We start from the raw sequence: 25,568 nt of genomic DNA on the forward strand, positions 1-25,568 counted from the left end.
TAGTGTTTTTCACCTCCCCTATCATCTCCACTTTAAAAGAGTATTCCTATTTCTGAATAGAACTGTGACTCCTTCCAAAGAGTGGACACAAGACTATGAAAACAAAATAGACATTAAATATTAAAGTTTCATTTCATTTTTTTCTTCCTGAGGAAAGATTCACCTTTCCTTCCAAAAGGCTTTCTTAAAAGTCATTTCTTTTTCCCTTCCCTACAATGAAGACAGAGTACCATGGGCACTTTGCAGTACCACAAGGAAATGGTGCTAAGACAGAGCCATGCTCACAAGGAAAAGAGATGTCATCTGCAAAGCTTACTTTACATATATAATTTCAGTAATGAAATTCTAAGTCATTAGATATTTGCACCCAGTTTTCCATTTATGAGATCAACATTCCACCAATGTAAAACTGATTTATACAGTCCCTGTTTATTTAATAAGCATCTGACAGAACAATTTCAAATAGCTAAGAAAAACGATACAAAATCAATGTGCTCTGTGCTGCTGCTGCCAAAAATGATGTTGGCTCTGATGATACTACTCTACAGAAACATTTGTTAACACAATGTTATTTATTTCCTTGTTTTGCCTAACTTAAACATTCAATTTGTACTTGTGTACGTCTGCATTTTTTTTATGCTTTGGACCATGGTTCCAAAGAAATACAGGTTTGTGCAAGAAATATTTAGTTCAACTGAAACACTTAACACAGCATTCCTAAAACAGCACCACATACAAAGAAAATTTTCCCATTTCATCTATGACTTGGAGTTGTGATGAAATACAGGAAACTTACCTGATTCCTGGAGATAGCGATACACCAAGAAATTCACTTCGTCACTGGTTATGCTCATCTTAGCCCAACCTCAATATGATGAGGTTTATGAGAAGTGTGATCCACGCTCTGTTCAACAGGAAAGAAAATAACAGGTTTTGTTTTATTTTGATTGATTATTAAACTTGTTATCAAAACAGATGTGAGACTTGTTAAGGTATTTAAAGATCTCATAATTAGAGCTGTTATATCCCCATGGGAGGCACACATTAAATACTGCGAATCAAGTACTCAAGATGTACGATGCTTTTTATTACAATTAAAGAGCAGTCCTTAATATATACAAGAATCCAAGGGAGCATTTTAAATCTTGAAAGCCTTTGCAAATGTTACCTCTGTTACATCAGTGGCTTTATTACTGGTTCTCTGGGCACTCTTTGTTACTGTAAGGGTATTGCCTTTTCAGAATTGCTAGCAATTACTCACATAAACCAAATCATAACTCCTTCCAGCCCCACATTTGTCATCTAGGTTTCTGTCCAGTAGTTCACCCACTTAATAGAGAAGTTCTTTCCTTACGAAAACTAAGTTATGCAGAGGACATAAATAAAGTTCCCATAAAACAGAACCAACCTAAATTTAAGATGAAATTACAAATTTTATTACAGGGGTGTGCATGTGAGAGAGAGGCAAGGAGGAAGAATGCAATATATACCTTGTGCCAACAAGGAATACAAATATCCTGGCATTATAAAAAGTTATAATGTTATATTGTCTCTGCTGATTACGAGTGAGCAATAATTAAACTTCAGTTATTCACTTAAGCAATCCTAACCTTTAGGATGACAGTTTTACACTACTACTTTGGGCATGTGCTGCGATAATAAATATATTTGTTTTGAACATTTTCCATTAAATCTGGATTCATTTCTGCTTGGAAATCTGCTTTAAGAAGTTTGGTTTCCAAAGCTGTAAGTGCCTCTCAGACATAACCTTTGCAGCTTTGTCAGGCACATCAGCCCTATACTGAGTGATGTAAAGATCTGGACATAGAAATGCACACAACACACTTGGCTGCAAATTATAAATGAAACACCACAGGCGGGTGCTTTCTGTTTCAATTTCCCTTATGTCTCTTCTTGGCAAGCAGAAAGGTCTTTGTTCATTGGGAACCTCTTTGGCGATTCCCGTTGCCTGAATTAACACCTGCTACCGTGTGCAGTGCTCATCAGCTACAAGTCTTCCCTGCTGCTCATTTCATCCAGGTGGTCACTTCTGACCACAGATGCCGCTGCGTATTTACAGAAATGGAGGTCTTTTGAACCCTATTTAAGCCTTTAATTCTCCTGGACTGCTAGATTTCCTCAGGGCTCAGATGCTGTTTTTTTTTTTTTTTTCATAAGACATCACACCTTGGTAAGCTGGCAGACACTTTCCTCAAGCCATCTAGTCTTTATTATTATAGCTTGGAGAATACAAAGAAAATATTGAAAATCTCAGAGTCTCAACTAGGGAAATTTCATCTACTGTTAAGGCTCTGAGGGAAGGCAATGCCAGCTGCATCCAACCAGCTCTGTCACCCATGTGATGTTTCCCTCTGGAAAGTTGTTTGGTGCCCCTGCTCCTCAATCCCTCATACCTGCAGGGGGTGGCATATCAAGGTGGCATTGCCTTCAGCTACAGACAGGCCCACCTTTTTTGCAAGTGGAAAGGCAACCACAGGTAGCAAAAGATATGCTTACAGGCATGAAAAGCAGGCAGAGAAAGCACCTCAGGAAGATGGATGGGTGGCAGCTTTTAAATATCACTTGACATACTTGATAATGAATAATTAATAAATCACCATGCCTCTTTCTGCACAGTCATCACCATTACATGAAGAACAAAAAAGAAATACCTTGCGAAACGCAAGACCATTTTCATCCCCGAGTATTTAAAATACATCCCTATCACTGCTATGACTGTGATAACACTAAAGCAAGAAATTTTGATAGGTGTGGATTTAAAAAAATACCCGACGTAACCTTTTAAAAAGCACTTTAAAAATAGTGGTTTCAGTATTTGGTGGTAGGAAAGTTGGTAACGTTGAAACCTCTTACAAAAATTCAGTTTCAGCAATGACGTACTTTGTGGTCAAATGAACTTTATTAGAAGAAAAAGAATCAAGAAACTACAAATGCTGTTTCCGGATGCATCCTGATAATTCAAGCCATTCATATGGTATTTCCCACATACAGAGAATTCTTTTGGGAAAGGAAAGGGAAAGGAGGGGTGCTGGGTTTTGATTTTCCAAAGAAGACTCTTCTTAAGTGAGTTAAAACCAGAGAAAATGAGCCTGACTGCAAACTAAACAGTTTGACAGCCATGGAAAAGCCTCCAGAGCAGCTACCTTTGTATCAGAATCCCAAACACACCGAGGAGCTAGATTTACAATGCATTTTCCCTGAAGTCAGTCAACAGGAATTACTTTGACATATGTGTCGGATCATATCTTTATACAGACTGTTACCATGTCATAAATAACCAGATGATCCCTGCTCATATATTTAAGGTTTCTTTTCTCTCTGAGACGCCAGTGCACAATCAGATACACAAATGCAAAGCTTTTACCCACCCAGAATTATACAAAGATCTTGGCTTTGACCCAGAGAATTCTATTCATTAGATGTTTGGCTGAGTTTTGAAAGACCATACTCAATTTCATTAATGCTCTTTCTGATTTCCCTTCGTCCCTAAAGATAAACACCTCAAATAAAACCAACTATAGAAAACACGGTGGGGAGGAGGGTAACATGCATCCCTTTTGTGTGCCCCTACATCTGATTACCAAGCAGAAAACAACTAGTAACCCATCAATATAATTTTTAGTGCAGAAGTGCAAATGTCTACAGAAAACTGCAGAAACCCTTAGTTATCATTGTGATAGAACTATTTCTGCTAAGTGACAGTCTCCTTTTGCTATTGGAGACTGCTATCATTGAGATTAATAATTTTTTAAAATGAAGTATTGCTTAGAAATGAGACATTCTGCATTCAAACCAGCAATAACATCTTAATTCTTCACAATGACAAAAGGAATTACAAAAAAGCATTCAAAGTTTTCAACCTTTCTTTACTTGAAGCATTTTTTTTGTGTATCCAGTTATATATTAGGGCAATTTCTACTTACTCCAACCTTGCCTTAGAAACATGGGATATGATCCTGTGGGCATTTGGGTATGTCAAATACAGGAAAAGAGTCTACTAAGTGTATGGAATTCTCATTATGGAACCCAAACACTCAGAACCCCTCAATGGATGTTAAGAACAAGCAAAACTAAATTCACCACTGGTCTACATAAATGCTAAGTTCTCAGTTCTGCAGGGGTAGGTTGGCAGAGACGTTTTGAATTTAGGCACACTACCACTATGCTCCTACACTTGCTTGGCTTGGTGTCAGCCTGCAGCACACTGCCTGTGCTCAGGGTGAGCAAGCAGACTCATATCCTGGAGTCAACATTGGCCCTGATTTGGCTCTAAGTGCTGGCCTGCCTCTCCTCCCAAATTAGACCTTCCTGGAGCACCAGGAATCCTAATGAATTAATACTAAATGGGCCATGCTGTGATTGAAGAAGGCAACCTGAGGAACAGCTCTGCTCCAACACTACACCGTCTAGTCCACCAGGCTGTCTATCTACATCATGTTCCCCTACCCACATCTGCAAGCTATGTTTCTTTCCTCTGGCGCATTTTAGCACTGTTGCCATAAGTAACAGAGATTTGGCTGAAGAATGAAGCGAAAATAAATTTTAATCTTTAAAATACTATATGGAGATGCAGCTCCACTCCCTCCTCTGCAGATCACAGGTCCTGAAAGCCGCTTCCTGGCCCCCAGGCATAACTCTGCACAGGGTTGCAGAGGCCATCCCGGGAAAGCAGCTCACCTTTGCCACCTGTGGCTGCACTGCTATCCACAGGGACTTTCCGGTCAGCTCTCCCCACAGTTAGATGGAAACAGGGCAGACATTTAGGGAAAACACCTAAACTCAAACCTTGACCTCAAATCTAAATAGGAAACTGCATGCTTCCTATTTCTGCATCCAGCCCTCCTGACAGAAATTCATCAGGCTGCCAGCCAGGTCCTCACATTACCCCCTGAGAACCTGTGAGCTCCAGTCAGCTTTAACTGAATGCTGAGCAGCCTTTAGCTTCCTGGAGGCTTTTATCATTACTGTTAAATAAACACACTTCACAGCCCAAAATGTTTTTTTAATCTCCTAAAGAGGTTGCACTATATACCTACTTCCTCAAAAAGGCTAGGCTAAAATGTCTTCCCAACAAAAGTTTGAATGACCACAATAAAAAAAGAGAGGAAAAAAAGAGAAATTGTGTATTTTCTTTGTGATAAAAACAACAACAACAAAAGACCCACACCAAAACTGGGCAAAAACAAGAGGTTTCACTGAAATGAAAACGTTCCAGAAAGTTCAAATATTGGGTGTTGCCAAACTGTTGCACGGGAACAGTGGAGTTCCTGCCCTTGTGCTCCCATTTTCTCGTCCAAGATGGCTCCGGGCACGAAGCTGCACCAGAGCAGCCGCCCATGTCACAGCGGCGCATCTGAAGGCATTGTGGCAGCACAGCCAAATCAAGAGGTTACTGTTTTGCATATGCTCTGTAGTTTAATGAAAAACATCATTTCCCAAAGCCAGAAGTCACTTCTCACAAAGCGATCTACTCAGTCAATCTCAGTGTCTCCTGCTGAAAAACACATTCACCAGAAACTTGCAGTGAGCCTTGCACTTTGTGTATCTATGCTTGGCTTCACCATGCAGCCAGAACACAGGCAGCAGGCAGCAGCTCTTCCCCACAGGCTGACAAGCTCTCTTTGGCCCGCACCACTGCATTCTTCAGTCTTTTATTGCAGCCGCCTCCTCCTCCAGAAGAATTCCAGTATGTTTCCTTCCCAAAATGCCCAAACAGAACTTTGGGAGAGGAATCAGAGTGCACAAAGCCCTCTCTCCCCTTGCAGCCTTTCTAGCCACTTCAAGAAGCTAAAGAGGAAAACATCTTTTCTTTGCCACCATCCTGACATGGGAGTAACACAGTTTCATGCCTGCTGACGACCAGGTGCAGAGCACACAGGACAATTCTTTCTAAACTCCACCTGTGCTACTCATCAAAACAATATGCAGCCCTGTTCACAGTGCAGCTTGTGTGTGCGTGACTTCCATGCTCCTCCTCTCTGAGGACTGAACTTGACAACACTTTCCCTAAAAAACACAACCTAAAGGAAGAACAGTTGTTCCTTCTAGAGATCAGGCACTTAAAAATCCAAATCAAGTCCTATTGACAGTAAGCTGCACCATCTCCGTGGCCCTTCTTAATGAGCAGTCAAATGATTAATTATCCTCATTCCAAATGACTACCATGGATCGCTCTGGTTATTCAACAACAAAAACGAGGCAATTCAAAACTCTCTTAGGATCTTTTATAGGTGCTCACAGAAATCTCTGCATCACTACATTTAATATTGTTCATAAATGCGACACCAATTTTATTTATTTATTTATTTATTCATTCATTTCCCCAGGGAAATAAAGCCCGAAGAGAGAGCAGCACAGGATCCTCCTCAGAGATCGCTCAGTGCTCTGTGCAGTGTGTGCTGCTGCACTCCAAGCAATGCTGTTGACATTTACAGCAGCTGAATAAAAGCACGGACCTCAGAGAGAAAAGACAACAAGCTTGCCAGAAAACCCAAATGGCCAAATGTTCTGGCTGGCTCTTCCTCTTCTTTTTTAAAGTCTATTTGTTTACATTGAATCGTGTTGATTTTAAAATGGCCACACTAAACCAAAACAAATGCAGGAAGCTCCAGCTTGTCCTCATTCACACTGCTGCCTGAAGATCACGTTCTTACGAGAAGAAGCAACATCTGCATCTATCTCAGTGCTTCAGAAAAAATAGTACTGATAAAAACAAGCTTGAATCCTGACATGTTGGGATATCTCCTACAATTAATCACTGTATTCAGCCATATCAGAGTGCAAAATCCAGTGCCAAGTGAAGAAAGTGGAAGAATGATAATTACATGCATGTGGCAATGATTAACGAAATGCCGTTCTGTCTTGAAGAGCTCACTCTTGTTGAATCAAATGTTGTCTGAGCTAATCTGACAAAAATGGAATTTTCACCTGAATTCACTAAAAAACTTTTAAAAAATTTAAATCAAACCTAATACAAATATACCAATAAAAATAGGTTGGCCAATTAAACATTTGGTGGACTGCAGAATGGTTTATCTCAGCATTGAAATAACTTCTCTTCAGATTATAAATTACATGTCAAACTGAAAAGCCATTTGGAATTAAAACTGAACCTACTTATTAAAAAAAAAAAAAAAAAAAAAAAACAACCAAAAAACAACCAGTATATTCCAGCAATTTCTAAGCACTATTCAACCATTTTTCAATTAACCAACAATTTTCAGCACAAAATAACTGTCAACAGAAGACAAGCCTTTCATCACCAAATTCCCAGTGAACTCCATTCCTCTATCAAAAGACTAAGAACCGTGCATCAGCTCTTTCATGCCTACAGTCTAGATTGATCAGGTTATTTTTCAGTTCTCAGCTGGTTCACTTAATTACATCAGCCTCCAGCATTTCACTTCTAAGAGTGGATCTTTTCCAACTCCTTTTGCCGTAGAGCAAAATGGTTTTTCCTGTATTGATCTTTCCTTTTTGGCATTTGACTAAGGGGGAAAAAAGCAAACAAAACCAACTGCTCTTCTTCTTAATTAGCACAATTGCGTTATACCTCTTTTATAGCTTAGTTCTAAGAAGAGGTAATTACTTTTTTTTTTTTTTGCCTCTTTCTCAATAAAATTGATGTTTACAATAGTATATTACATGGAAAGCTCGGGGAAGCCAAAAATAAGATTGAAGGGAGAGAAAAGGTTGTTAGTTCTCAACCTTGCAAATGAAATGACATGAAATATGATGTTTTTTATTTTGTTTAAGAGGGAATTAGAGAGGTTTAAGAAGTAAAAACACATGATCGGTGTGATTGGTTTGAGATTCAAGGCATCTCATCACTCTTGAACAACTTCAGTCATCTGGGGATCCTGCCAGGAAAAAGAACTAATATTTTCTTCCTCGTAAGAGCACAAAACTGTACTCTGGACAAACTGGAAGATGTGTCCATACATGTTAAGTCAATTAGACTGAAATATGTGATCAACTAGCTGTACACTTGTGTGTGTGTATGTGCAGTCCCATGTGTGTAATGCAACCAGAAATTAGTTTTAGGTCTTGCTAATTGTGCTACATGTTCAAAACAGGTAACAAAGAATAAAAGCTGAAAAAAATACATGATTACACAATTACCCTACAGATATTTGCTTTTCTTGATTTTCGGCAAGTGGAACAGTACATTAATAGGATCTCAAATTTCACTTTTCACCAGATTTACATGAATTCTTATTAATATCTCAGAAAAAAAAAAAGGAAAAAAAAGTGTGCAAACATGGAGATTTCAATTTTTCAGCAGTGCTTTACATTTACAGAGTACTGAATGAAAAGGAATATGATGGGAAGAGTCCTTGCCAGAACTGACTGTACCTGTTTCATTTTCTTTCTGTATCCTCAGATGTGATTAAAATCACACAAATGAATTTTTAGAACAAACTTCCCCTCTCATATTTAGAAACAGGACAGTTTCTTTTTCTTTTTCTGTAATACCTAAAAAAGTACACTAAAATGTCAATTTGAGGTATCTGAGTCCTAAGCTTGCCTTTAAGTATGGATGTAAACAAGCACCCAACTGTGATGAGGCAGGCCACGCACCAGCAGATAAAACATGTGCCTTTGAGGTGACACCACGGGGCTGGGACTGATAACAGGGCTTCCATACAGTTCCAGAGCCACCTGCTGTAAGGTCAGCTGGGATCAGCAGGCACAATGTCTGTTTTGTTTATTTTATTTTTAAATGAGGCAAAGAACACAAGACTGAAAAGGACAGCCTTGACTCTCCTGAAAGCTGGAGTAGCTGAATAAGGCTTCCTCTGCCTTGAATAAGTTATCTGATTTTTATCCAGCAATTCCACCATTTAAAATGGTGCAGCTCAGGGAGCTGGGGCCCAAATTCTGATTTTTCCTAGCACATCTGAACATTTGAATTGGGCTATAGGATCAAGTTCCATCTTGTATGTTCTCCTTATTTCTGAAGAGCAAGGTAAGGATAAAACATCCACGTGTGCCTTTTACACCACCTCTTAAATAAACTGCTTCCTTTAACAGCCCGAAGGTGAATCCTTTCTTTAAAAACCACACCACTAGCAACTTATCAGCTGGAATGGTGTTAGTGCCAACTACAGCTACCGGGAGTTTCGCTACTCAGCACAGGACAACAGACAGGCCTGGTAAACATGGCACTTCAACACTGTAGGATAAGGGAGGTGACACACAGCAAAGGCAGCATAAAGAAGGTTACAATTTTTTAATACCCATAAGCTCAGTCTCTTTATTTCATACCTTTTTTTCGGGCCTCCAGCATGAAGGAAACATGCTCAGAACCATGGACAGACTGCAGTACTAACATGAACGACAGGATGGCCAGATACCTGCACATTCTGGTTTTACTTCTTTCCCACAAGTAATATCTGTGTTTCAATTCCAAGTCCATTTGAACTGCATGTTGTTTCAGTATCTTTTAAGACTTCATTAGTCCTAAGCATTAGAAACAATTTAAATAGGGAAGTGATTCTGGCGCTGCCTCACAATAACACCTTCTACTGGAATGACAAAATCAATCTTTGGACTTAGCAAACCCTACGTACAGGATGACATAAACAAATAGGAGTCTGTGCTGGACTAGAAAGCCTCAAGCTTTGCAGGCTATCCTCACATGGCTGTGGAGCAGCAGAGCAGGAGACTGCTGGACAGCTGTCACCAGGTGTGCTGGTAACAAGCGCAAAGAGGGCAGCCACAAGTATGTACGATGGTTTTGTTGCGGTGGGACTTGATGGTCTTTAAGGTCTTTTCCAACCTGAGCAATTCTATGATTCTATGATGCATCAGCTGAGGCCAAGTGAACAAGAGCTAAGGAAGGATGTGAAGAGGTCCAGGGAAGAGCTGAGGGAGGGAGCCCAGCCTAGAACATTCAAGGCCTGATGGCCTCAGGCAGAAGGACTGGGCAGTGACATTGTTAAGGGGGTGGGATTTTATTATTTTCGGTTAATAGGCTTAGCAGATGCCACTGGGAACAATTTGATGTTATTTTTCCATCATTTATAATTTCATTTTTATTTTTTTTTCCTCAAAGCAAGAAAAGGCCATATATCTTACCACATATTTCAACCTTGTTTTTCCCTGTAGTATTGTTAAAAGTGTGGCTGAGGATTTTCTTCATTTTTTAAAATTATTCTTATTATTACACTAAGGGAAAAAGAATTTTTCCCATTCATCTGTAATTCCAGAATAGCTGAAAGGATTATATTCTGAGCTAAAGGGCAAAAAAATATTTTTCAGGCTATCAGCATGGAAAATTTCAGCCCCCAAAACAAATATTTTGTAATTCATAGAATATGTGGACACTATTTCGAACTTTGATTATGGTAGGTTCTCTTATAAACTATTTATAAACATATTAACGATAGCTATGAATAGTTAATGTTTTCTCTTGAATAATCCTAAGAGAATGTCAGTGCTAAACACTTTAAGGACAAACATTAGATAGTACTGTGCAACAGAACAACAGAAACATATATACACATTCAGGATATTTTACTGCAGTGTACTTATACCTCACAAGCTCCACACAGTTTACTCAGGTCTACAATTATTTGAGCTCCGGAGACAAGTCATTAAATGTTTTCCTAAGGCTTGCTCTTTCAAGAAGGTACAACGTTACTTTTCTTCTCTAAAGGTGCAGGAGGGAGAAAGAAGGGCAGACAGACACAGATTGCTGTAAAAGGATGCCTGCAGACACTTCTCTGCAATCCCAGACTAAAACCTTACTAAGCTATTTGTTTGCATTTATATTTCCAGCTATTTAATATAGAAGCTGCCTATTACAAAGTCAATAAAAAAATTCAGACTGAGTAATCTCTGTCTTACGAAAAACCATGCCAAGCACAAGCTTAAGATACTGGTGGGTTTTTGTTTTGTTTTTTTTTCCCCCCAATCTTTCCTCTGAATCATCTATACACAGACCACAAAGAGGGAAGAGAAAATCAGGCAGAGAATATGCAGTAGCATAATCCAGATTGTACAACACTATCTCGCACACTGCCTTTTCACCAGTCCTTCTTCCTTCATATGCTGTTATAAGCCACTGGTGTCAGACAGACTGTCACTTTATGTTTTGGCTTTTTGTCTTACTAGTAAGACCGCGGGAGGAATACTCTCCTCTTTAGATAGAGGGTGTCTGCCCATTTCTATTAAGACATTACTGGCCCCATATGGAGGTGTACACAAAATGTACATCTCAGTCATATTTGGTTGTTTCCTCCAGTCTAAGGATAGCAGGAGACACAAGCAGCATCACTACAAGGTTGCTTTTTATATACTCTGGTTCTTTTTAACAGTGATTTGCATGCCCTGACCAGCTTTTTTTCTATTTCCAGACAGATGATGAATATAGAATGTAGCAAGATAAATTTATGGTGGCAGGACTGTGATGTTCTATGCAGCCCTAATATAAACAGCAAATCATACAGATTAAAAGATGCCATGGAAAGCTTTTTAATCGGCTTTTTAAAAAAAGCCAAACAACATAGAAACTAAGAGAAATTCAAAATCCTTGGGGACTTAGAGACACATATGATATAACCTAAGTTTTTTCCTAAAAAAAGATCAGTTGAATGCTTCTCAAGAAGGGTTTCAATCTATTATGACACAATTGCTCGTTAGAGCAGATCAAATAAAATAGCACTCCCAGGCTTAAAAAAATCAACACAGATTGAACTGAAGACTTAAAACTATCTATATAAGGTTTGAGAAGCTTTTAAAGTTATCAATGCCTAGACAAGAATTATTTCATCAGAGAACAAAATGTTCCTATATTTTTGGCCTCTCCTCCAAGAGAGACTCTCAGGAAGCCAGAGGTGACCATAAAGGTTGACATATATGTCAATCATGTATTTACTACTATAAAAATATTCTGAAAGCCCATCAACATCAGCAGGATTTTGAGTGCCTAAATGCAAGAGGTTCAAAGGGTCTTCAGGAGGTATACAGTCCACTTTCTGAGCCAAAGTAGGGCCAGGTCTGGGGTTAGAGCAGGTTGCTCAGGGCTTCATCCATTCAAAGACTGAAACCCTCAAAGGACAGAAGTGGCACAGCCTCCCTAAATTATCAGCTCCTCTGCCTCACGGTCTTCACAGGGAAACAGTTTCTCTTTATACCCAACCTGAGCTTCTCCTGCGTCAACTTTTGCCTCTTCTCCATCCATGTTGTATCCTGCACTGCTATGAAGAGACCACTTCCATCTCCTTGATGACACCTCATAGGTACTGGGGGGCTGTCCCTGAAGCTGTTCCTGCAGCTGTCCTTTCTCCAGGCTGACCCAGCCCAGACTCACATCATGGGGCAAGTGCTCCAGTCCCAACCCTGGGGGACACACCAGACATGTACAAAACTTCTGGTTTGCCCATATCTATCTTTGTTGGGGCCCCAAACTGGGTATATACCTAGATGTGGTCTGATCAGAGTCGTGTATAGGAGGATCATCCCTTCCCTTCATTGGCTGTGCTCATCCTCATACAGACCAGAATTGTTTCTTATTGCTCACACAAAGAAGTATTGAAGTTCTGTTATAAAGTTACAAAGTCTATACAGGGCTTCAAAATGAACATCAGCAGTCAAATAATTGAAAGTAAAGTCTTTTTCCAAATTGGAACAGTCTTACTAATTTATATGGAAAAAAATATATATGGAAAAGACATGCAGGAGGGTAGACAGGGTAATACTCAGTACTGTCATGCTTACTAGATCTTCTAAGGATGTTATAACCAAGTGAGTATTTTAGCCATCCAGCTCCTGGAGCGTAATTCTCACATGCTATTAAGCTATTGAATTCCCTCTACAAGGAATGGGGAAAGTCATGTGCTTGTTTCAAAGACTTATGTATTTTCCTGCAGCCATGGATTAGAGTTGTCTGTTGACTGAGTTGTCTGAGACTGAGATTCATTGTTTCATATTTCTCCTCCAAATCTAGGCTCCAATTTGTATCTTTGGCTGTAGAGAACTGACTAATTATCTTCATTTGAAAACAGGAAAAGGAAGGAGGGAGGGAGGGAGGGAGGGATAGAGGAAAGGAGGGAGGGAAGAAGGAGAGAGAAAGGAAGAAAGAGAGAAAAAGGAAAGAGAGAAAGAGAGAAAGAGAGAAAGAAAGAGAGAAAGAGAGAGAGAAAGAAAGGAAGAAAGTGAAAAAAGGTGGCAGTGGAACTGGTATAAGAGATTTAAGAGACAAAAGATTGAAGTGTTCATTAAGAATTAGCAGGTTCAATCCTGCATTTTCCAGCTCCCAGGAGAGTGCACTTCACACCTGGTTACAGGCAGTTGAAATGAAAACTCTGAGGAGCAAATAATGTGAGAGTCATGAGCCAGAAGGATGGGGAAACAGGGATAAGTAGCTGCTTTTAAATGATTCCCTACTTAACACAGATATACCACAGCTGAATAATGAACAATGAAATTTTTAATTTCTCTCTATCAGTGAAAAAACATACATAATAAGTGTGAGTGTTCATGTATTGTTTACTCAAAGTTGACCTTTTATTAATCTTTTCACTCCTACGAACTATTTTTTCTCTACATATGTTTTACATTTCCTTATTAAGGAAAGATAATTTTGCTCTTTTTTTTTCCACAGAAACTCATGATTCTTTGTAGTATTATGCAAGGAGCAGACATCAACACCTATATTTGAGTATGACACATTATAAGCTTGCATTTTCACTTATAATTTAAGTACATTTTAACTGTTTGGGCTGCAAAGATCCATGGTGAGCGTCTGCCTCAGGCTAAGTTTTTTTACTGGAAGGCATGAGGAAAAACAGTTCAATCATTTCAGATCACAGTTGGGGGAAGTACGGCGTTACCGATATTTATACAGCTGTTTGAATGAGGATTTCTAGCGCTTCCACACTTTGGAACAGGGACTTGACGTTTGGCAGAGGTTGCTCTGATGGCAAAATGCCTTTTCTACCACAGTGAAAACCCACGTAAATTTGACTAAAAAAAATTTTCTCCTGAAATACTACTTGTATATGGCTCTGCACAGGTTTGTCAGAAGCCTGTAATCAAACTGTCAAATATTACTATCGCATTAACTTTGCTTCATAGTAAGGTGATGGGATTAGCATCTTTTCATGTAAGGGGACGCAGACACATCCTGATGCTGAAGCAAGGGGCAGCAGGCTGTGAAAGGTGATAGGAACCAGGGTCACAGGCAGATGCACTACTGAACCGGCTTCACTCCTGTGCACAGCTCTGCTAGTGCCAATCTCCAGAGAGGAGAAAGTACACTCCTTCTTCCCAACAACAAAAAATAATTATAGTCAAGGTATAGTTGATTTTGAAACATCTCTGCAGTCCTTCATATTGCTTTCTATCAACAGTTTACTCCTGAGCATCTGAATTATGTGACCTTTAATGCCTTTTAGGTGTATTTATTAATAATCTTGCTTTTATTACTTTTATGAGTTAGGGCTTTTCCCCTGAAGCTTTCAATTAAGAGACTTATTTGGTTTGGGGAATTCTTGAAAAGAAAACAAAGTCTTCTGATTTTCCCCAACAAAAACAGATGATTTTTCTTCCTCTCTCAATTGTTTTCTGTCAATTAAGAATACACTTAAGCAGCACAGTTGTTTGCTTATACGTATTTTACCTTAGTCAAATTTAATTACAGCATTGCAGAAATTTAGTGAATGGCTAATATTTAGTCAACCACTCTGAACAACAGGAATGCGTATGAACATACACTGCTTAATGTGTGGTCAATCCTGGGATCGGAATCAAATACGGAAAAGCAACAAAATTTTTTCTTGTCAATAATGCACTTAAAATGTTGGGTTTTGAGGGAGTACTTTTTAAAGTCTTTGCAGCTGTCACTGAAAAATACTTTGGTACTACAGAGGTGATCAAGATGTGTCAGTGAAGAGCCATCGTTTCACTTTTAAGTCATTACAAACTTGCACGGTGCTATCTGGAGCTTTAGAACATGGATGTTCTAAACTGTACTGCCTTCAAAGGAAACAAAGATTTGTTCATAAAACTTTCAGGGATGATATAAAAAAATGCTTCCTTTCTCTCCTTTAGCAACAGATGCCATAAAATTTAACTCCTTGTTTAGGAATGCTTACAATCTCACAGGTACAAATTACATTCCCACCTCCCCCATTATATTGATGAAGATGAGCCTGATTTCCATCAAATATCTTGTGAAATAAAGCTGTAAGAGAGGGAAAGACTTGTCCAATTTTACTGTTCTTACCAGTACCACTATATTACATTTTGTTCTCTTTGAGTAAAGGAAAATAAGATATTTTGTAAAGAATTTTACTTTTATGCTGGTGATAGTTTACATCCAGATCTATGTGCAAGTCTTCCATAATTTCCTTTTTTTTAATTTCAAGTCTCAGCTTCCTTATTTTAAGACCTGACGTGGGTAACACCCATACAGAACTTATTCTCCTATAACTAGAACCAAACAACTTTTTTGAGTAATAATTTAAGCACATCTCCATATCAAAGAGAAAGTGCATACAGATTCCAATTCTTATGTAGAGATAAATATCCTACCTAGGAAGCTAGCAATACCACCCATTAATGACATTTATTGCTCTGTATTCTCAAAGCACTCTTAAAACATGAACTAATACATCTTAGATGTTTCTGTATAAGTTTTGGTGTAACACAGAACCTCTCAGGTTCTTATTAGATGACAGCAATGGTTAAGCAATTTTGGTCACAAGTTACTATATCCTTTCTTTTTCCAAGGGAAGGAACACAGCGAGTCTGTGATGAACATAAATGCAAAGCTAATGTTTCAAAAATTAAAACCTCTGGCCTCTGCGATCATTTCAACTGCTAGTAATAAGCACAAAATGATTCCTAGTGATTCTTAAAAAGCAATGTTAACCAAAGTCTTATTAGTTCTACCTCACATGAATAATAATACATGCACCATAATACAGCCTGCCAGTGATGCCACTGTGTATGAATGGCTGCTAAGAGACTTCCAGCAATCCTTCTGACACAAACATTCTGCAATCATAACACCAGTTCTTGAGCTTCTTCATGGAAGCAAACGGGCGAACCGGAGGAGAGGCATCATGAACTTCAGAGTATAGCAAGATCTGAGCAGAGTTTGAGCTGCAGTGCTTCAGGGGTTTCTCATGGGACTGGTAGCAAACTGCCGAGTAAGAGAGCTGACTGGCAGAAGTGTGTGTGCACTTGTGGGGTGTGGAAGAAAAGCATCAATAAAATGGCAGACACACATGGGTACAGTGAAGGAGCAGGAAGCTGACAGAGCAACCAGAACCTGAGGTCAAAGAGAAAAAGCCTTGTGATGGGAGCAATGAGTGGTGAGTCAGTTCAAGGGAGGTATGACTCTGAGAGCATATAAATGGTTTCCTCTTTAATTCCTGCTGTTTAATTTGACCCTCTAATGGTATCTAGGAAACATCCCTTATATTACTTACAGGTGAGGCTATAAAACAGTAAAATGGAACAACTGCTTCTGTCTCCGGCCTAAGTTCCAAAAGTTCATCACTTCCGGAAACATCCACACCACACTCACCACACTGAAAACAAAACCTAATTTTCCCCTTCCCCAAGATTACACATGAAAAAAAAAAATAAAAAAAATTAAAAAACAGCATGCGGGAGACCAAATAGTTGTGCCTACATCTCACACCTTAATTTGGAAAACAAGCTCCTCCTAAACTCCCTTACTGCTCCTGTTTCCTATATATTAGAATTTGGGCTGAATCAGGAACAAGCCAACTAGCTGACCAAATGGGGGGTGGTGACAGGGAACAATATACAGACAAGATTTGCTACTACTCACACTGCAGACAGTGGCCTGGGCCTGTTGCCCAAGCTGCTCTGATCTCAGTTCAAGTTCAACCATAAGCTTGAAAGATAACAGACATATAATTAGATTTTACTGAATTAATGTGGCACGTAAGACTTTGCTACCCAGAAACATCACTGTTCTGGCAGGTAACACAAGTTGAAATAGCATCAAGCCGCTTGAGGACTCACAAACTGACAGCTTCTAAAATGGTGCCTGGACTGTTGGATGTAGCTGGAGAACCTCAACATATTTATCTAGCATATCCATTAACAGCATTCTGAGACTGATTTGTTACAACTTACAGTGTGCAGGTTAAGGACTTCAACAGAAGTCATTCAGGTGTGATACCTCATTAAAGCTGTGCTCAAAAGCAGCCAGTGCATCACTTATATATGGAAACGCTTGTCAAAAAAGCAGTCATTAGTATCTTTTTTTCTCCTGCATGGAAAATTTGCAATTGAGTTTCATTATTTATGGGTATTTCCGCTAGTTTAGGAATCTTCTTTCTAGACTGAGCTTAAAAAAATAACTAACATCAGGGATCAGGTTCAAGTTATCTGTATTGAAGTCATATGTCCTGCTCTCCCATAAGGCAACCAGAAAATTCCAGTCTTACTTTGTAAACCATGTTCAAACAAGATCATAACACTTAACTATTTGCAAAATGGCTGAATAAAACTGACTGGCATGTGGTGGTAGGTGGTATTCATATCACCTCTTTTATAAACTTTATTGTATACATTTGAGCTAACTTCTACTATCACTCTCAGTTTATTCCAGAATGAGAAAACCTGAAATGTTAGGATTCTTGTAAATACATTAAGATTTCCACTGTCTGTACCAAAGCACTTCAGTTCACACAGACCCCTTTCAGAACACACAGAAGCCAAGAGGTCCAAAGTCTCGTTGAGGATTTAGTTCCACAAGATACCAGGCCATTCCCAAGGATGAAACAGGGCCTGACAATTTCCCAACAAGTTCGACACTGTTTTGCCATTTCCTGAATGAACATATCAATCCTTGGCCACCAAACAAATCATCTAGTCAGGACAGGCTATTTTTATAGTTCCCAGATGGTCCTTATGTACTTTCATGCATGACACGAGCTTCCACTTTGGTGACCTTGGTAAATGTGAAACTGTTCTGAGTAAAGAAAGGTAGGAGCTGTGTTGTGCACATGGGTGCATCTATTCATAGTTATGTCATGCACTTTAGCTAGCACTACATCATTTTATTTTCACAATGTACCTTGGCATTTGTCATTGGCAGGAGTTCAATTTGTGTCATAAAAAATATACTGTCTTCAATTTCTGTTCATTCCAGTTATCTGCTGCTTCCAAAGGGAAATGTGACAAGCAATTTGCATTCAGGAGTTGATTGTTACTTTTGACCCCAGTTCCGTATTTTGACAGCAAACACTCAGCAATATTACCCATTTCTGAAATTATATTGGAGATACTATTGATATTCAGCCTTGCTATGTAGAAAGGAAGCATGCCCTGAACTCCTCCAGCAGATTCCCTCGAGGCTGTCTTCACACAGTCTTGAAGCTAACAGGAAAAAAATATCTGTATTTTTTAGATTCAAGCATTTTGGCCTCACATTATTAACACTGCGATTGAAACCCAACAATCAGCTGTGTCTAGAGAAGCAAAGAGAAAAAATGACACAATTTACCAGGGATTATTCTTTCTGGGGATAATTAGTTATTCTTATACATTGCTGCTTAAATAAATGGGTAACTTGCAGCCTGTAAATCACGTACAATGGATAAAAATGGTTTTAGATCATCACTAAAGCAATGCTTCTGAGGCAGTCACAACACTTACAGGCTTTGAAGGCTCCTTTTGCACTACTGAGACCATAATCACAGCAAAGAGTGAGTGTTGCTCAGGAGACCACAATGAAGGTGGAACCCATTTTACAAAAGCAAACATGACTTTATCTGCACAAGAGTATTAGCTATGGGGGAAGAATTTTAGAAGTGTCCTTGGTGCTTCCGTTGCCTTTTTTGGCTCATTATTGTGTAGCTCCAGGCCATAACTGAAACCAAACCACACATCAATGAATGATATTGACATATGACAGAAAAGGCTTCCAGACTTGGACTTGCAACTGATACAGCACATAACAGTTTCTCTATGACAACTATTCTAGGCACTTGCTGGACTGATTTTCATACTCCACTCCAGTTTGGGGTTCTATATGAACGTATCACAGCTTAAAGAGAAGTTGATGATGATGATGATGATGATGATGAGTGACATGTTGGTACTAAGCAGCTTTATATATAGAAGTTGAGGAACATTTTGTGGAGCTGCAAATATAAGGAAGAAGTCCCAGTCTGCATAAAGCCACATGACACACAACATAAATGATGCAACATGCCTTTTCTTGTTCACATGGAACAATTTTACAATTTTAATACACTGTAGTTACAGCAAAAACCACATTGCTTTCTCCAGTATTAAACTCCTTGATCTCTGCCTTGGATGAGAAGTGACACCTTACTTTCTTGCCTTCAGAACTCTCAAGTTCTAAAAAACAAGTCTGGTACTCAGTACAGTCGCATACTACTCTCTCCAACCTCAAAACTAAGCAGAATAAGCACCCCTGAAGAAATTAAAACAAGAAATGCCACCCTTGGATAACTGAACTGTGATACACTGGAGCTCCACCAACCCCACAGTCACAGTAAGTGCTGCCATGACCATTCCCACATCCCTATCCCTTGTGGACAAGCAGCCCAGGGCCCTGGGTCATGCCTCAGCTGCCGAGCGCTGCATTCGGTGGGACCTTATCATGTGGAGAAGCAGCGTTAAAAACTAGTAGTTGAAAATCAGCATGCCTGGCACTGAAGTCTGATTCTGTTTTGTGAGAGTGATTTACAGCTGAACTGAGGCGTTCAGTCAGCTCCATCCAGCCAGTCTGAGGGAACGTGGTGCTGCTACATCCACCAAGAGATGCACTGCTAATGCCCATGCACAACCTAGGGCTGCATGGCTGCAGCAGAACAGCCTCTATGCATGTCTGAACACAGTGTAGAAGTAACCTCTGTCCTACAATCAGTGAAAAATGGTGTGGTATGTTAAGAGGGGCTATGCGCACCAAATTATCTCTGTTTTGCTAAGGAGAAAACAATCTCTTTTTAGTAAGAATTTTACTAGTGTTTTATAATCTCTCCCTAGCTGTAAGCTTAAGTAACATAATTTACCACCCTTAAAAGTGAGCTGGACGATAAATGGAGTCTGTGGTAAATCCAGTGATTAATTACGAATTGTTAAAGTCCGTTTGTGTTAGCTTAAAAACATGTATTAAAAGACACAGATTTGTTTTCATATCTTATACAGCCCCCCTTTCCTTAAAACCTCAAAACAATTCCAATATTTAGAAACAATCGCCAGCACCCCTGGAGAAAAACATATTATCCAGGGACAAAATCCTTTGCTGTGAAGTCTTATGTTTCATCTTGTATAATCCTTATGCCGTCTTTGTGCCGGAGAAACAAACAAGCCTTTAGTACCAAAAATTACTGCATTTCTTCGGAACCATAACATGCTTTTTAATGAAACCATCATTTGAACAACAAAATTAAGGAAAAAAAATATTTTGAGCTCGCTCCGTGTAGTGCCAGTGAAATATGCTCTGTAATGCCAAATAATGAAATAAACTAATTGTTTCAGCTGAAGACTGATTCCCGAGGATTAAATTCAACTCCCAGTTCCAGCTCTGCAGCCTTGGGAAATATTAGTTCATCTTTTTACCTACAGCCCACTGTAAAGAACTTAATAATATTTCACTTAGGATATATACACCTCACCTGTATTTTGTGGTAATTAACTGAACAACACGTGTAGAAAAAATGAGATGAAAAACAAGATGACAGTGCTGAACTTATCAAAGGATATAAACCACCACATATCTTCACTTTGAGATATATCATCATCGCAATAATAGAAAAATGACCCTGACTTTGAATTCAAGGTTGACTGAATTTCGTCACACTCTCAACCTTCCGGCTTCCCGTTAATTCAAATGATTAATTGGCAGATATCCAGAAGGAACAGGGGAGGGGAAACCTAATTTGTGTTATCTTCTCTGTTCATCTTCCAGAAAAAGCAGGAGAATGAAAGCAGAAGTGGTTTTTAGTAGAAAATAATGAAGTGCTGAAAGTATAACAGTTTTTCAGGAACTGCAGAAACACATATCCCTGATTTTTTTCCCCTCATTTTCATCACTGGTATTAGCTGTATTTTAAACACTGCACAAAACAACAAGTCCCTCAAACAGAAGATGCAAAGGCAAAGCCTTTTTCACAACAAAGTTGAATGTGAAGCTCTAAACTAACTCCAAAGGGGTTATTCATTCAAGTAAAGACTGACACATTACGGCTCTCAAGTAGAGCACAGGCATGACAGTGCTTCCAGGGTACTTACAGGAGCTCATCTCTTGCAGGTCTAGGGGAGGAAAAGCTTTAGATGTTGATTTGTCCACTTTCTCAGCTCTATTTTTCTGCATTACCTCCCCTGATTATTTTTGTCTTTTATCATCTCTTTGTTATGCTTTTAGAATTTCCCTATTTCCGCTCGGGGTTTAGGGCATTCAGAACTGAGGTTATCTTTATGCTGGGGCAGCTCAAACTTTGCAGTTTGCTATTTCTATGCCACAGATGACTAAACTTGGCAACGTTTACAGTATCTGCTGACAACAAGAGCCAACTTCCTTTATACCAAGTAGCATTAAGTTAGATAACCAACACTGAAGAAAGGATAAAAAAAAAAAGAAAGCAGGTGATCACTGTTATCCACCTTGTTTCTATATCAGTCACTTTCTACTGCTACCATTAAAAGAGTAAATGATTAAATGAAAAATATTTATAGCACAAAAAGATTACCCAACAATTCAAAGTCAGTTGCATTGGGTTGACTTTTAGAAGGGCTGGAGTAAAAAGTAGTCTACAGTTTCACTCATTTGCCATGTAATTTTTTTCCCCTAGTGAAAACCCAATGAATGTCTGCTAGCCAAAAGCAGAAAGACCCAGATAGATCAGCTGACAGTGGTAAATAACGTTAGGAGGATGCATGCAACTTTTTTTCAGTGGGAGAACACCACCACAGGGAGCTCAGATTGTGCAGTCAGGCACAATTACTGGGACCCAGCTGGTGAATTTTGCACTTCTTGCAGTAAAGCCTGCAAAGCAATTTGAAAAAAGGCACAATTCACGCCGTTTTCCATGATACTATTCCTATGCAAAATGTACTTATTTATTATTGCTTTATCTGATAAGCTGGAACTAAAAATCAGCCAGCACAATTTTTTTTCTTACTCATCACTGCTACTAAGAGGACATCTGAAGGTGAATTTTGTTCATATCTTTAAGTGAAACACTCCCTTTCTGCAGTGTGGTTGCCACAGATAGAAATGAAGAGCTGTCACTGACTGAAACGCATTCATGCATTCTACCTGCCTGTCTGCGGTCAGTACTGACTCTGGCTAATAGTCACAGATATCGTCAACAGTCCCTCGTTACTATGAGCAACAGCACACGCTCTGAGTACATGGTGAAGATGGTCATAAATCAAAGATATCTCAGCTACAGGAGTTACTTTCCAGAATCTGCATGCAAATTAGAAGGCATAATTTAACCTTTCACATAGTCAAATACCCTTTAAAGATGCAGGGAGTAACAGCTCATTTCAGCAGGCTCAGCGTTCAATCCTAACATCTCAAAATATGGGCTATCTTTAAGCAGAACACACAAAATCTCAGTTTTCAGTTGTTCCCCCTTCACACATCTTTATAGATTCTGAAATAATTCAAGTGTTCTGAACTCACCTGAAAAAAAAGATGCACCTTGTCATTGCTTTCCCAAGCCCCAGGGTGACTGGATTTTGCAGAACATCTGCACTTAGTACAGTAAGAACCACATCATGTTTTTAAATCTTGACCACATCCTTTTACCTCCGTTTCAGTTTGGTGGGCACAATTTAAGCACAATTTAGTAAGACAATTTAAGTGGTTTATTAGTTAGATAGAAAGGCATTAAAAATGCTAGCAAAACCAATCATGAATCAAGTCTCATGGCTATTACGCCTTCAGCGGCCATTTCCTTGGCCAATGAAACACATATGGGCAGCAGAATTCAAGTCTGAGGATTAGAAACAATCTGATGCTACTGATGAGCAAAACAGAAGTAGTCATTATAGCTTTTACAAAATGCATAGCTAGCAAGAGTTTCATAAGCATTCTACCAATAGCAGACTTCATTTTTGCTCACAAGTCTGTTTTCTTCATGTCGACTATATGGAGCAGGTATAATAGTAAGTGGGGTGGAGGGAGTGTGGCATTGACTATTTTTGTTCTCAGCAGGACTGAAAAGCCTTACAATGATGTGAGATTACACACCGTGCACAAGGAAATCGTTGTTCTCAGCTGTTAAATTGGAATCACTAGGCAGAAAAAGTCACTACAGTTTTAAAGCAATGAGCAAATAACTTCTTATTTCCTGTCTGTGATCCAGTAGGGAAAGGGGCATTTTCTAAGGGCAGAATGTAATTTGTGTGTGCTGTATCACTTAGAGATCCTTCATGTTACCTGAAACCTATTCTGTGTTGAACAAAATTATACTTATAATGGCTAATTAATATAAATACTAAGATGACAAGACACAGGATATGACTAATTGCCATCAGTTTTAGGGTTCTATTTAACACACAATCTTTAGGTTCAAGATAGCACAAAACATAACAGCAGGAAAATGTGATCACAGATGCACAAATTTATCTGTTTTATCAGTTCAGCTTTAGGTTTAAAGCAGTTTAAATGAGCTTTGATAATGAAAGGCGACGGAATCAGCTCAAATGGTGCAAGTGATTTGATTACCTCCATGCTAACCATCATGGGTAGATTTAATTTAGAGCTGAGTGATCACGCCTCACGCCTGACTGTGGTAAACAGCTTAGCATCTGCCTTCTGAGTTAACATCTTCGTATGAGAGAGAGATTGCGATCTGATACACTCACAATTCTGTTGCTAAATCCCCTCTTCTTTACAAAATGTACTTCAATTTTTGCTATCCTCTCAGGACAAGTAACTATAATAAAGTGAACTATGTGAGTTTCTAGAACAGCGAGCAATCATTTAGATGAATAAAATCTGCTGTTTAAATTCTCTCTAAACGCACTGAAAAGTGCAATTAGAATTACAGAAACAAGCCCTGAGGCTGTTTTAGTGGTCAAGTACAACAACTGGGACACAGCAAAAGCTAGATACCTAAAACAATTCATCAACACGTCGACTTCAGTAGCAATGAACATACCACAGTAGCAGAATTTTTATTTCCTCCAGCTCTGCAAAAACAATGCTACCCCTATTTTGCTCCCTCTTCCAAAGGGGACATCAGTTTTTCTCCTCAGTGCAAACAATGCTCTGAATCACTACAAAATTCATTCTCAGGTGTCTCTAACACATCTGTCTGAAAATCTTAGTAACACAAACTGTCATAAAATGGTGGTGACCCTTACATAACAATGAATTAACATACCCTCTCTACCGTGAAATCCTAAAGCAAAACTGACTTAAGAGTCAAGAGGAGAATATCTGCGAAGAGGCTGGACTTCTAAAAACCTCCAGCAAAGTTAGCACTCTCTTCAATCATAGAGCTGTAGGCAAGGCGAGAGCAAACAGTGCTTACAGGATTGGTGACGCAGTCAGAATAGAGAGCTCTGAGAGACACAGCGCAGGGCAAAGCACAGCTTTGAGGCATGACTGAAACAAGCACATGCAAGAGAAATTGAGATTCTATGGAAGGCAACTCTGGAAAATTGCAAAACATTGATGTTGATGTAAAAGTTAGAGTAAAAGGAAAGAAAGATGGTTAATTTATAGGATAAAAAAAAAAAAAAAGGAAAACATTTGGTAAATTGATGTTAAAGTCTCCCACAAAACTGGTCCCAAGTAAAACCAGCAAGCCTAACCTATCTCAGACACCAAGTTTTCTCTCATGTTTGAATTTTGGCCCTGGTAGCTAATGAAGCACATACGGACTGGAAAAACTCACATGATCTTCAAGCTGCAGCCTCCAAGCTGGGCTGTGGTCAGACCATTTTCTTTCTCTTCTTCCACTGAACCTCACTGCTCTAATTGCTTGTACTGATCATCTTATTCCTCTCTCAGATCACAGTCCTCTGATGACACTATGAATAGTTGTGTAATTAGGATGAATTTGAAATATCTGAATCTACTCTTCAGTAGATAATTTGTAATGATCTATCAATATCAAAAGGGAAATCAAACGTACATAAAGATGAAAAGGATGGTTTCTCCAGTATACTACTAAATATATATTAATCAAATTCGTTAAAACAGAATAATTCCACTATGTTTCACAGTTTGACATTATGTTAGAGCCATTAAAAAAAGAAAAAAGATGGGAGGGGAGGGAGTGGAAGGAAAGGAATGAGGAGGGGAGGAGAGGAGAATATGGGAGTGATACTGTATAAAATGGAAAGGTTCAAAGCAACTTTTTGGCAAAACATGGCTGGAAGTGACCTTCTGCCCTACCAGACAGCAAGCTTAGCATTAGGTGTAGTTTATCGCATCTAAACTTTTGGCTTGAAAAAAAATTTGCAAAAAGAAAACACCTGACAATATAATAAGATGTAATTGTGCTTAAACCGCAAGCAATAATTTTTAAAACTTGGAGCTGATTTACATTTGAGGTCAACAA

The 25,568-nt window shown here is 39.0% G+C and overlaps 1 protein-coding gene across 4 annotated transcripts in view; it reads right to left on the reverse strand.

Moving 5' to 3' along the window:
• TBL1X (transducin beta like 1 X-linked) overlaps positions 1–25,568 on the reverse strand; it is a 197,839-nt gene that overhangs the window by 55,139 nt on the left and 117,132 nt on the right. For all 4 annotated transcript variants that reach the window (XM_052664954.1, XM_052664952.1, XM_052664953.1 and 1 more), the window contains one exon: positions 797–904. In XM_052664954.1, coding sequence (XP_052520914.1) covers positions 797–854 — 58 coding nt within the window. In that variant the 5' untranslated portion in view covers positions 855–904. The remainder of the gene's footprint in view (positions 1–796; positions 905–25,568) is intronic.

This window comes from Tympanuchus pallidicinctus, unplaced genomic scaffold (assembly GCF_026119805.1).
Source record: "Tympanuchus pallidicinctus isolate F22 unplaced genomic scaffold, pur_lepc_1.0 scaffold6, whole genome shotgun sequence".
Taxonomy (NCBI): Eukaryota; Metazoa; Chordata; class Aves; order Galliformes; family Phasianidae; genus Tympanuchus; species Tympanuchus pallidicinctus.